Below are 14391 nucleotides of genomic sequence, written 5' to 3'. Positions count from 1 at the left end.
ATCAAACCCTAACCCAAAGTTCACTAAATCAATAATCAAGTTTATGAAGTTTTCTAAAGCAACCTACACATCAAATTGAAGCTAGTGATACTAGTAACTTAATTAAAACATGAACTTTAACAATTTAACAACATTAACTCATCCAAAATCAAAGATTAAGCACACCCATTTCAATTGTTCATACTAGTTACTCAAAACAACAAATCGAGCAAGTAAATCATATATTCATGTTAGGCTTGAGCCATAGACACTAATTAACACTTTTATAATTCAAAAACATCAAGAACACAAAATCTAGTGATTTTAGAAAGTTACCCAAATGAGATGAAATTAGTATCAAGTTGTAGAGGATGAAGAGAGGATTCCAAATATGTAATTTGTTTTGTTGCTAGCTCCCTAAACCGAATTTAGATGATGAATTCATGTTTGTGTTCTTGAGAGAAAAAGGAAGTAAGAAAGAAAGAAAAAGGTGGATGAATGAATGGATGAGGAAGGTGTTGACCATTTGACCTAGTCACACCTTTGGTCTCTTGGCAATATTGGTCCCTCAAGTTTGTAGTCGGGTGCGGGAATTAACCGAACGAATTATTTTGAATTACACGAGAGTACGGGAGACGTTATAATCCGATAACGAAAATATTAAGAATGTTAGCTAACGGAGGATACGAATCTAGATACGAAGGTTATTATTAAAATAAAAAGACGGGCTTTAAAATAATTTAATGAAAAAAATGCGGGATGTTACATTACCTACACCTTAAAAGAAATTTAGTCCCGAAATTTAGTTGGAAGTAGTAGTCGTTGTTTCTCCCTCGAGATCTTGCGTTGTCAATTCTACGGATAAGTGAAGGTACTTCCTTGAGCATTTCAACGAACCTTGACATTCAGGATTTTACGTTGTTTTAAAGTTTGGTTTCACGATTCAAAATTTTAACCGGTTCTCCTAGGAAGTGAAGTTTGTCATCGATAGTATGGTCATCAAAAGGAATAACAAGTTCTTGTCCGGCAAGACACTTCTTCAAGTTTGATGCATAGAATGTAGGATGAACGGAGCTCAAATGAATCGGAAAATCTAAATGGCTAGCAACGGGTCCAAAACGCTCCAAGATTTTTAAAAGGATCAAAATATCGCGGATTTAGCTTTCTACGTTTCCCGAAACGGATTACACCTTTCTAAGGTGCGACTTTTAACGTTACGCGGTTACCCACTTGGAATTTGAAATGTTTACGTCCAACATCGCTGTAGCTCTTTTGGCGACTACGGACCGTCTTGAGCCTTTCTTGAAATTGAATAATTTTTCGGTTGTTTCATGAATGAGTTTGGGTCCGGTGGTTTGCTTGTCACCTACTTCGGTTCAACAATTTAAGAAAACGACAATTGCGACTATACGGGTCCTTGAAAAGTGTGGTGTTAATACTCGAATGAAAATTATTGTAGTAAGAGAATTCGGCTAAAGGCAACTACTTTTCTCAAGTAAATTTGAAGTTGATAACGCAAATTCGTATTATGGTTTCCAAGGTTTGAATCGTATGTTTGCTCGGTCCGTCGGGTTGTGGTTGATGTGCGGTACTCATGTCTAAACGTGGTCCCGAGACTTTTTGTAAGTCTAGAAGTGAAATGAGGATCTCGATCCGAATCGAAGTATATCTCCTTAAGATATATTTGAACAAGCTTGTTAGGACCTGAAAACGTTTGTTGGAACGAGTTTCTGTTTCTCAAGAATTTCGCGCCGCGGAAGATTTATCGGTTTTCGAAAAACGTTCATTAGGACTATTCACCCTCGTGGTGAATACTAGTATAACGTGAAGAGTCTAACCCTCCATTGAGAATTTAGATAAAAGATTTCCTTATACGGAAGTACGAGTGTAAGGCGAGAGAAGTTTCCGCCTTGATGTGAGCATAACAAGCATGTTGTAGTTCGTCGATAAAACTGTGCGATAACAAGATAGTATACACGTGTAACATACGTCTGATGTTGAAAGAATTTGCCATTCATTTGGAAGCATAAATATGGTTCGACATTAATCGAAGATGTGTCCCGGGTATGGTTGTTATCAGTATTCTCGGAGTTTTCGGATGTTCAAACAAGAAAAATGAAGTCATGTACATGGCACATGGTGGTGATTAGGTTGATCGAGTCCAATCACCATCACGAGTCATTAGAACTTTGGTATGACTTACCGTAATATAACCACGTTGATCGAGTGTCGTTATATTACGCTAACTCATACCTCCATTCCCACATCACTCCATAGATTCAAGTTCGTATAATCGTGTAGTTTTAAAATGAACAAAGTGTAACGATGTCTCTAACGTGACTCGTATTGAATCGAAAGAATTAGTGCAACTCTAAAGAAGCGTTCCCCGAGGGAAGTGTATAAATGATTGTTCACGTCCAAGCGATTCGAGTCAAACAATAATGTATTCCGGTACGAGGAGTGTAACGAATCATGATAACGAATAGTACGCAACCGTAGTGATAAATAGTGATGACGATACTCACCTAGAGTAGTGATGGTAGTAACAAGAAGTGGTAGATAGTAAGGAACACCGGTGTGACCCCGATAGTAAGTTGAAACGGTGGCGAATAACAATCTGGGAGACAGAGTTCCCGAACAAGTGTGACTAATGAGGTCGTTGTCATCCTTTCGTGTATGAATCTTGTAATTAACGTGGGTTACCAGAAAGTGGCAGAATACCGATTCGTATGATGAAAGTTTGGTACCATTAAGGAGTTGCCTAAGAATGATTCAAGTATAATGCATAAGTAGTCAAGTAAGTGCTATCTATAGCAAATGTATGTCAGAATGCAATGGTTAACTATCCGGTTGTAGTCTAGATTCACTAATGCGTCCTAACGACTCTGTGAGACACACTAGTGCATATCCTAGTTCCCTACAACCAACGCTCTGATACCATCTGTAACGACCCGACAAAATCGTCATTGATGACGCCGCTACTTAGGTCCCATTGCGTGGTCATAGTCTCTATATGAGACTCGTTTGACCAAAATTATGTCGCATTCATTTGAAAAGTACAAGACTTGCAAAGTTTAGTTTACCAAATGGATCGACAACAAGTTTAAGTTGCAAAAGTTATAAAGTGTAACTGAAATAACTTGCGACATAATTAGTTTAAAATCACGGTTTGCTATAAATAGCGAAAGTATGTATGCTTAAAGTTTGAATCCAAAAGCGCTATCCCTAGCGTATGCATGTATGCTTGACTCCAAGCAAGTAATCAAAGTGTGCGGAAGCATGTATCAAGTAGCCAAGTATGAACCTGAGAAACATATTGAAAACTGTCAACGAAAAACGTTGGTGAAATCATAAGTGTAGTAATAAACGTTATTTTTGAACCACAAGATTTAGTATTCCCATAAAATTGATCATCCAAATAGTTTTCATTCCAAAATAGGTTCGTGAGCACCCAATTATCAATGCTTAACATTTCTTCCATAGAACCCCATCACAATAGTGTTAGAACATACACTGTTTCTGAAAATATATTTCATTCGTAAACGGTAGCGAACCGTCTGAATGAGGGTTTGTCAAACCCATATGGATCCATACAACATAAGTTCTCGCTTACAATCGGCAAGTGTAGCTAATGATAATCGAATTGAGGATTTTGTTCTAAACTCGCTGTGGAATGTTTGTTTCATCGGACTTGTGTTCAAAACATAAAAGTAAGTAGTACAAAATGTAACAAAGTATATGTTTCTCAGCCCACAATTTAAAAGTATAAAAAGTTGTTGAAAAGGTGGGACTATGATCTCACCTCGAATGCACGAGTATAAATGTACTTCACAAAGTAAACGTGTGCATGAAAGTTGCTTAGCCTTGACCTAAACAAGTAAGTTGTATCAATTAACCGATTACGACACAAGGTCGGGCGAAATGTGTTCAATTAGTCCTATGGCTCGTTACGACTCGAATATATATAGCATGTGAGTCAAGTTGTCAAGTTTCATGCAAGATACAAGTATAAAAGCATGTTAGAACGATTGCACAAATATTTGGTTAAGTTTGATTAAAAGTCAACTTTGATCGGGTCAAAGTCAACGAAAAAGTCAACACGTTCGGGTCGGGTCCCGAACTATTTTTCTGAGGTTTTTAATCATATATGAGCATGTTAGAACAAGTTACATGTGAATCGGAGGTGCGAAGCATAGTAAACATTTTTCGTAAAATGGCAAATCAAAACAGAATCTGGTAGTGCAACTGGACGGCGTCCAGATTTGCTAGACGGCGTCCAGCATTGAAGTACTGGACGGCGTCCAATAATCTGGACGGCGTCCAGATCTGTATCCAGACCCTGTTTTGCTGCAACAAAGAAATGCACGAACCAAAACTCAAACAATCCCAATTTATGACCCGCAAACAACCAAAACATGTATCTTATATCATCGGGAAGGTATTTTGACGAGGAAAATAACTAAGCATATTTCATCAATCAATCTACCACTTACAACAACCAAAACCGCATTTAATGTTCATCATTTATCACAATCAAGTTCATAAATCTCATTTCATGTTTCGGTGATCCAAGTTACACATATGATATGCCGTTTAGAAGATAATTAAACATGCAATACAACTAAACACTTACTAACAACATCCCATGTCATTTAAGGCATCAAAAGTTCATTTCAAGTTCATCAAACCCCAACCCAAAGTTCACTAAATCAATAATCAAGTTTATGAAGTTTTCTAAAGCAACCTACACATCAAATTGAAGCTAGTGATACTAGTAACTTAATTAAAACATGAACTTTAACAATTTAGCAACATTAACTCATCCAAAATCAAAGATTAAGCACACCCATTTCAATTGTTCATACTAGTTACTCAAAACAACAAATCGAGCAAGTAAATCATATATTCATGTTAGGCTTGAGCCATAGACACTAATTAACACTTTTATAATTCAAAAACATCAAGAACACAAAATCTAGTGATTTTAGAAAGTTACCCAAATGAGATGAAATTAGTATCAAGTTGTAGAGGATGAAGAGAGGATTCCAAATATGTAATTTGTTTTGTTGCTAGCTCCCTAAACCGAATTTAGATGATGAATTCATGTTTGTGTTCTTGAGAGAAAAAGGAAGTAAGTAAGAAAGAAAAAGGTGGATGAATGAATGGATGAGGAAGGTGTTGACCATTTGACCTAGTCACACCTTTGGTCTCTTGGCAATATTGGTCCCTCAAGTTTGTAGTCGGGTGCGGGAATTAACCGAACGAATTATTTTGAATTACACGAGAGTACGGGAGACGTTATAATCCGATAATGAAAATATTAAGAATGTTAGCTAACGGAGGATACGAATCTAGATACGAAGGTTATTATTAAAATAAAAAGACGGGCGTTAAAATAATTTAACGGAAAAATGCGGGATGTTACATGTCGGCGGATAACAAGTGATATTACAAGACAACTAAGGAATGTAGAAGGTTAACCCATGCTCAATATGGTTAACACTTTGTCAACGCCTAGCGAACCCAACATTCCATTTGTTTATTCAAATATGATGTCCAACCATCTTGGGTGTTCCTGCAAATAACTACCGAAGAGGAAAGAGAGTCATGTGCTCTCTGACACAGTTGTCGAGTGAAGTACAAACATCCTTTGTACCAACAGACAATAGATTATTTACACGGTTTTTTGGATCTCTATATATAGCTGAATTCCACTATTGTAATTTTTAGTGGTGTGGATAGTGTCCAAACATTGTATAAGCTTAAGACGTTCGAAAGCTATATAGGTGTAATCTGTAGCAACCGGTTATCTATTCCACCAAAGGATAACCGTGATTCTTTGAGATTATTTCAATAAAAGAATTAAGTTGAAAATTACATTGACTTTGAATTAATTAATTGTTAATTACTTGCTTAAAATTACGAATCAGGTGATGCCACATGTATCGAGCCGTTGCTTCTCCCTACGCCAAAAAAACACGACTTCCAACGTTGTGTTAGGTTGATGGTCAGCGTTGCTTTATCTCCACGTGGGATCCTATACAAATGGTCTTACCAGTTTACTAGCACGTCTGCCACGTCAGCGCCATGCACCCCACCCCACCTCACCCCTCAACACACCACTTTTCCCTGTCATCATTAAAATTGGTCATTTAAGATCATTTGTAACCGTGATTGTGATATCACGGGCAGTTTATGCACTTTTTGACCAAAAAGTGCAATCTACCTGTGATATGACAATGTCAGTTTTTGACCTTTTTTAATCCTTGTGTCAAATTTTTATGTCAAATATTTGGTAAGGTGACGTGGTAAAATATGACACGCAAGGTCCGTCAAAATTGGCGTCCTGTAAATTCTGTTAGTTTTCGTCAGTTTTGCACATCAACTGACGGATGAATTGTCAAGCATTGTTATCGTTACGAATAGTCTAACTGTTAAAGACATGAAAGAGGATATTAGCCAATTAGTAGATGCCAACCATACCTTATTGGATATCTTGTAGGTAAGAACCGAGTTGGCTATAATTTTTTATTAACACGTAGGTTTCGATCTAAAAACTGAAGTGAAAAATAATCTATGCATGTTTACCAAGGTGGTTAGTGATATCTGATGAGTGGTTAAAGTACAAAAATATGAACCCTGAAATATTTAGGGAAACAAAACATTGGACAATATTAAATGATAATATATAATATATTTGGAGAAAACTAGTTACTGGTGAATATTAGCTTATAAAAATTGTTCTAAAACAAGATTGCCTGTGGTTGAGGCCCTAAACTCCTTGCGAGGGTTGCCAGGAAATGTTTGGAAAACGGTTCCAAGTAACTGAAAATTGTTTTGAAACAGCAACATTAGAAGGTTTGTGCATTTTAAGACCAACAACTGCTAATATAACTACATTAGAACTATAGGTTCACCTCATGGTCCAATAGTTGTCATGTCTAAAATACCAAAGACATCCAAAAGGACTAAATGACCAAACAAAAACTATAAGACTAACTTGATATTATGGATGTTATACAATCCAAATCATGCTTCTTCATAAACGTTCACTTTCATAGCCACCCACTCGTCATCAGAAACATGGATCGGACCATCATACGTCATGCCTGGCACGTGCGGTCGAATCACAATCTTGGTCGAGTGTGGCCTGGCAGGACTTGAATCCACAACTGAGTTGGATGTGGCTTCATTGATAGACGGTTGAATTACTTTTCCATTTGCACCTAATGCTAAGATAAGTTAATAATTTGATATGATGTTAGCAAAAGCTCAAATAAACATACCATTTACAAATTTACAATTCAAGAACATGTACCTTTATCGGCCTGAGTTACTATATTTTCCCGTTGGATACTCAATTTTGCAAAATTATCAGTAACATTCGGTGTGGCTTTGGGCTGCGATTGATGGAACACAGCTGGTACCGAGGTAATGGAATGCCTCTCAATAGCATTTTGGAAATTTTTTAGATCTAGATAACCTACAAGAGATGAAAGGTTATTAACATTTCTAAATCGATAAGAAAGTGTAAAGTCTTTAATAATTTAATAAGGTATCAAATTTAACCCAAAATACTATTGTACTTGTCCAGCTTTACAAGTTTTTATTGTATGTACAAAATTTAAAAGTTTCACCATTTGCAAAAATGCAAATGTAACTATTAAATGTAGTTGAACATTATTACTATAAATATATATATGTAAGGGCAGGTTCAAACGAGAACCACAAAAAATGCGAGAACTTTTTAATTTCATAGTGTTTATGCATTTAAATGCAACAAACTACATGCAAACGTTAATTAATGCTCATATCATTAACAAACATATGTTCATTACCACAAAAAAACATGTTAAATTATTGATTAGATGAAATGTTCACATGTTCACAAACGAACGAAGAACTATATATTTGATTAAATAGGTAAAATATAAGTTTTTTCAAACTATTTTATGTTCATTCTTACTCTCCATCAACATTTATGGGTGATTCAATCTACTCACTCACATGTGAAAATCTTTGTAAATTAAAAGTTCTCGCAGTTCTCGCCCTTTTTTGTGGTGCGCGCACGCACGCACGCACTCACATATATGAACAAAAAATAATAATCACCTTCAGTTTTCTCAGATTCATTTTCTACTGATAAAGTAGTTTGATCGTTGATGGTTGTTTGCATCTTACTAGTGGGCGGTACGAGGGTTGGTTCAATTTTTTTTGGCGAAACTGTCTGCAAACAGGATGATTTTAAACTAGAAGTTCCCACTGTATGAACGTTAGAGACAGTAGTTGCATTATTTGCTCCTGTTCCATTTGCTCTCGGTCCAATCGCGATGCTTGCTCCTGTTCCAGTTGTGATGTTTGCGTTTGGTCCAATTGCATTGTTTGCTCTTGGTCCACCTAAGGATAAAGTGCAAACCAAAGTACAATTATGTCATTATGTAACTATTATTTTCAATTAGTTGGGCCAAGCCAAGAACTGATGTGCACTGAAGGTGGCAAAATAGGTAAGGTAAACGGGTTGGTTAGCAGCTCAATCAATGCAACTGTCTAGTAACATGTCAAAATGTTTTTTGTCCATTTTTTTTCTGTTTAAATGACAAACTTGATCACAAATATGATACTGTTTCATTAATTGTAAATACAGTGATTGAGGAGGTTTTATGTGTTAAAATACACTCTGGGCAGCTATTGACTCGTTTGACCCATTTCCTATTAAGCTATTTGTATATTTCTACATCAATCTGATACAGCGCAAACGTATCTAACTACAATTTGTTAAAGTTTAGAATGTGAGTGGATACACAGCAAGATATTACTAATTTCATTAACATGAACTTGTGAACCTTTAATATATGCATCATCATAAATTTAATTCAATACCTTGGGCCAGTGCATTATAAGCAACCTTTGCAGCATTCATCTCCGCTTGCTTTTTAGTACGTGCATCTTGTCCCACAAAACATTCATCTGCTTAGTAACAAATCAAAAATTTATGATCAATATAAGTGTTACCTTCATAAACCAGATTCTTGAAATTGTCACAAAACAACACAACTATTTTATAAGTGGGTGTGACCATAACCTTTTATTCGGACGGTAGACGTAAAACATGGAATATGCGGTAATCCAGTTCTATCTGTTGAGTAAACCGGAAGATGAAGACCCTTCTTTTGAGCCAATTCTTGTAGCAAACTTTTGTACAAACAATCATCCTGACACACACAAATATTTAAAACAAAAAAATATAAATATAAATATTAAGAGTGGTGCCAATATACAATACAGATTAAGAAACACACTTCTTGTTCGCCATCGGGTGATAATGACATGATGGCAACTTTAGCGGCTGCGTGTTCTGCATCTTTTAAGGTGCTGCAAAACTCGAGTCCATGGAAAACGTTTCCATCAATTGTAACATTGGCTTTAAATTGCCGAGCATGGGGCGGCCCTTGCATCTCACACGCATAAGTAGGGAACGGAATGTTTCGCTTTTGGGCATAGTTTTGAAGTCGGCTTTTGTATAAATGTGCCATTACTAAATTCACCTAAATTCATGAAATTTTATATCAATCAACAGTTAAGTTACTGATGTATAATCAAATTTAAATAAAGTACCAAAAAACCTAAATTAACCTAAATTCATGAAATTTCATATTTATCAACAGTTAAGTTGCTGATGTATAACCAAATTTAATAAAGTATAAAAAAAAAAAACCCTAAATTCCTAAATCAAACCCATGGTTGCTATATCTTTAACACCAAACAAATAAATTATCTACCTTGCATTTTAACGTATAGATTAGTCATAACATTTTTAATCATTGCATAAAAAACAAGACATGGGTATATGAAAATTTTAAATCAAGAACCAAACAGTATAACCTAATTACCCTCAGCTGTAACAAAAAAACTTGAAGAATAAATACAAAAGATGCTAAATTTAACGAATAAAAGATATGGGTCTTGATTAAAATAACACAATTAATTATAGAAATTGGTTAACATATTACCTGGATTTTGCAATTCAGGTGGCCAAGAACAGTTGAAACAGTAACTTCTGTAACAGTGTTCCTCTTCTTGAAATTCGGGTGGCCCAAGAACTATGAAGAGAAAATTGTAAATTTATAAAGTTAGGTGTAGTTCTAAAATAATTGCATCACATAAAAAAGAAAACATAATTTTGAAAATATTAAAATATAAAATCAGTATTACGAATTGGGAGATGATATATCCCCCCACATGGACATTTCGGGGAAAAAGACATAAATGATGTTGGATGAAGTAAAATTAGATGTGGATATTTAAAATATTTTATAAAAAATAATAAATATAATAAATTACGTATATAAAGAAAATACGCAAACTTGTATACCCTAACTCTTTATGGATTTGTGATTTATATGTTGAAAATGGAAATAGACTTTCAATAATTTGCCATCAAAAAATTATATTGAAGTTTTTACTTTTGATCTTAAACGAAACTAATATAAAAAGCAAAGTGAGAAAAATTTAATTTGAAAATAAAAGAGCCCGAAAATCTGATTAAAAATCAAGCCAATCTAACTAAAACAATGAGTCATTAAAAAGAAAAAGCACATAACCAAAAATATGACAAACACGTTAGAAGACGCCGAACCGAACAACAAAAGCAATCATAACACAACAAAACCTTTAACTTCAAACACCACGACGACTAGCGCGATGGTCTAATCTTGTCAATAGTATTTAATAGTGACAACTAGTTGTGGAGCCCTCGCTTCGCGCCGGGGCTCCGTTTTGAATGCGAGTTAAAAAAAAAAGTCTTTCCTTTTGTGGATCTATTTTGTAAAAAAAGAATTTTTTTTAAACATCTAACATTGAAGGATTGTTCCTTTTGTGAAAGTTGTTTCTTTTAGCGCTAAAGTTAGTTGATCTATTTTGTAAAAAAAAATATTTTTCGACATCTTTTGGTAGCATTGAAGGGTTGTTCCTTTTAAAAAGTTGCTTCTTTTATCGTTGAAGACAAAAAAAATGTAGCACAGTAGTGACCTATGTGGGTCCTACTGTTTGAGCGCAGTGTAGAAGCCGGTAAAGCGTGGTGGGTGTTTTTGGTGTTAGTGACGAGATAAATAATAATTTATATTATAAGTATAAAGTAGATTTGTATTTTAATAAAAGTTAGGGGGTTGGTTTGTAAAAAATGAAAAATTGAATAGTTTGTTCATAACAAATAAGACAAATTTTGTCTATTAGTTATATTGGTAATAACTGAATTAATAACTTTTGGATCATTAAATTGAAGTTGTCTTTATTGATGGAACACACATTCTCCCAATTTTGTACTAAACAAGTTTTGTAAGGGATTCGTTGCCAATAAAAAATAATATTGAATACGAGAAAATTCGTTTTCACAATTGAAAAAAAAAAAAAACCTTCTAAATAAATAATTTATAATAACTGAATTAATAACTTGTGGATCATTAAATTGAAGTTGTCTTTATTGATGGAACACACATTCTCCCAATTTGTACTAAACAAGTTTTGTAAGGGATTCGTTGCCAATAAAAAATAATATTGAATACGAGAAAATTCGTTTTCACAATTGAAAAAAAGAAACCTTCTAAATAAATAATTTATAAGACCAATTTTAAAAAAGGGACATTCCATCGTAAAAAATGTAAAAAAATCTTGAGAGTTGTAATCATTTGCATCCATAAATTTGCTTGAAAACAAAGGGACCAATGAGAACGCGACATGTGGGGCGAAAATCACATGTGATTGAAAAAAAAAATTCGAAAATTTTTTTTTTTGAAATTTTTTTTTCGAATTTTTTTATCGAATTTTTTTTTTTTTAAAATCATATGTGATTATGCATGTCAATCACATGTGATTGTAAACCCAATCACATGTGATTATGCATGGCAAATCCAATCACATGTGATTGCACAATTCAATCACATGTGATTGTGCAGGTAAATCACATGTGATTGTAAAAAAAAAAAAATTTAAAAATTTTTAAAAAAAATTTCGAGAAAAATAATTAAAATTTTTTTTTTTTCGAAAAGAAATTTTTGAATTTTTTTTTTTCAATCACATGTGATTTTCGCGACACATATCGCGCTCTCATTGGTCCCTTAGATCTCAACTTAATTTATGGACTCAAATGAATATTCTTCTAAATCTTGATATCATGCACAATAATTTAATTTAGACAAAAATTGTTATTTTCGTCCTTGTGTTTATTATCTTTTGCACAAACCATCATGTGTTCACATTTATGCAAAATGCATTCTTAATTGCCAAAATTAATCTCATTGACATTTACTAACAATTTCATATTCTAGGTTTATATCCATATACGTGATACGTGATAGTATTCAGCTGTATTCATACGCTGCAACCCTAATCTCCAAACAAAGAAACACACGATGTATGGGGAACATGGTTAGATTAAAAGACCTGAAGTATGTGATTATGATCACGAGTTTGTTTACTGTTGTAGATTACTATAATGTTTCTTCATTAGTATATAGGGTTTCTTAATTAGTTACTGTACCATTGATTTTTTTTTTTACTGTTTTAATTTCAGATGCCTACAAAGAACTTTTTAGCATCAATCTTCGTCACCATGGTCAATTCATAAGTAACCCTAAACGAAGCTATGTTGGTGGATTGTTGAATTCATTTGATTTTATTGAATGTTCTATATTTTCTATGGATTTGTTAATTGGTATTATAAAGAATTGGGATATTCAGGTGATCAAGTCATGTATTATCACTTTAAAATACCTGAAAGTGATTTAGATGGTGGACTTTGTCCTTTAGCTGGCCAATGTGATGTACTTAAGTTGTTAAGCTACATTCCTACATACCAATACATTGATGTGTATGTGAAACATGGGATTACAGAATGTAATATTGTGTGAAAACAGTGCCAATGAAGCAAGTAGTGAAGATGAAACAGAAGATAGTAATGATTTAGAGTTAAAGTTGATGGTCAAAGTAACTGAAACTGATGATATAAGTGGAGATGTTGAATCTGAAGGGTTGAACTTTGAAGAGTTTGATAGTGGTAATGAGTCTGACAAAGTTGATATAGAAAGAAAGATTAGGTTGAAAGATTTAAGATCAAGTCATGAAGATGAAACACTCAAGTACAGTATCACAAGTTTTATGTTGGACAAGAGTTTTCAACTCCAAAAGAAATCAAATATAGGGCAAAGCTACATGCAATTGAAAAAAGAAGGGATGTGAAGCCAGTGAAGAATGATTTAGGCATGGTAAGAATTCGATATTATGGAATGGGGGTAGAGAATTCCAAACCTATATGCCCTTGGACTTTACATGCTTCAAAGGGTAAAAATCATGACACATTAATTGTCAAGACCTTAGATGAAGAGCACACATGTCAACTGTAACGACCCGACTTTTTCGACTTATATTTATACTTTATACTTTCACGAATCTGCGTATATGTGCGTACTGAGCTAGATAACATTCTGGAGTCATTATCCATGTTAATTACTTTCGTTAATACCTTAAAACGTGTTATTAAGTGCTTAATTACTTAACTTGATCCTCGAATGCATTTACGACAGTTATTGTCACTAGTCGTTTAGAACGAGCTACGTACTTGGTACACGTTAAAATTTTGTCATAATTGGAGTGTTATGACTACTTAACCCTAATTGTTATTTCTTAATAACAATTACTTAGCTTGACGGTTGCTTAATTACGCTTAGTGTTTTACTAATGCATACTAGTTAATCACATGGGCTTAACACCTTATTGGACTAGGACTTCCATGGCCCAACCTACTCGACTTAATGGACTAGTTTTAGTGGGCTAGTTAATGGGTTGGTTAGCCCACTTAACATAAGACAAGACCCATTAAGATATAAGACAAGATTACTAACATGCTTATGTACCATTACTTACAATTTTTAACCCCATGCACCATGCTAGCCAACATGCACACATCACCTTGTACCACCACCCATGCCAAGCCAAATGGTCCCCCCATCCCCACCCATGACCGTCGGCCATATGATCCTACACCACCATCATCATTTTTTTTTCAAACTTCATTTCATTTCTCAAAACACACACACATTTTCTCTCTAGTTTTCTCTCTAGCTTTCGCACACTAAAAGCTTAAGAAAAGTTGTAAGTTTTCTTGAATTTCTTCTTCTTTTTCTTTCCTTAAAACGAAATCATCATCATCATGTTAAAAGATTCAAGTTTTGTAACTTGAATCTTCATATATCTTGTAACTTCAAACTTTAGTTGAAGAAGATGCAAGAACATGGAGGATTCAAGCTCTCTAGCTTTGAATCTTCATTACTTTTGTTAGATCTAAGCTCATAGCTTAAGATCTCTTTATTTTTGCTAAAGGATCAAAACTTATGTTTATGATCTTCATGTAACTTGTAG

The 14391-nt window shown here is 34.3% G+C and overlaps 1 protein-coding gene across 1 annotated transcript; it reads right to left on the bottom strand.

Annotated features, from left to right (window-relative positions):
- Positions 1-6642: 6642 nt before the first annotated feature.
- Positions 6643-10208, bottom strand: LOC139844216 (uncharacterized). The gene is made up of 8 exons (XM_071834437.1): positions 10192-10208; positions 9990-10079; positions 9279-9524; positions 9062-9191; positions 8860-8946; positions 8092-8376; positions 7298-7462; positions 6643-7211 (listed from the first exon to the last, which is right to left on the bottom strand). Exons 3-8 carry the CDS (start codon positions 9510-9512, stop codon positions 7009-7011), a joined length of 1104 nt encoding a protein of 367 aa, XP_071690538.1. The 5' UTR covers positions 9513-9524; positions 9990-10079; positions 10192-10208; the 3' UTR covers positions 6643-7008.
- Positions 10209-14391: the final 4183 nt, after the last annotated feature.

The sequence above is a fragment of the Rutidosis leptorrhynchoides genome, chromosome 4 (genome assembly GCF_046630445.1).
Source record: "Rutidosis leptorrhynchoides isolate AG116_Rl617_1_P2 chromosome 4, CSIRO_AGI_Rlap_v1, whole genome shotgun sequence".
NCBI classification, from domain to species: Eukaryota; Viridiplantae; Streptophyta; class Magnoliopsida; order Asterales; family Asteraceae; genus Rutidosis; species Rutidosis leptorrhynchoides.
The sequence above is the reverse complement of the archived record's forward strand: the minus strand, read 5'-3'. Positions and strand labels throughout refer to the sequence as shown.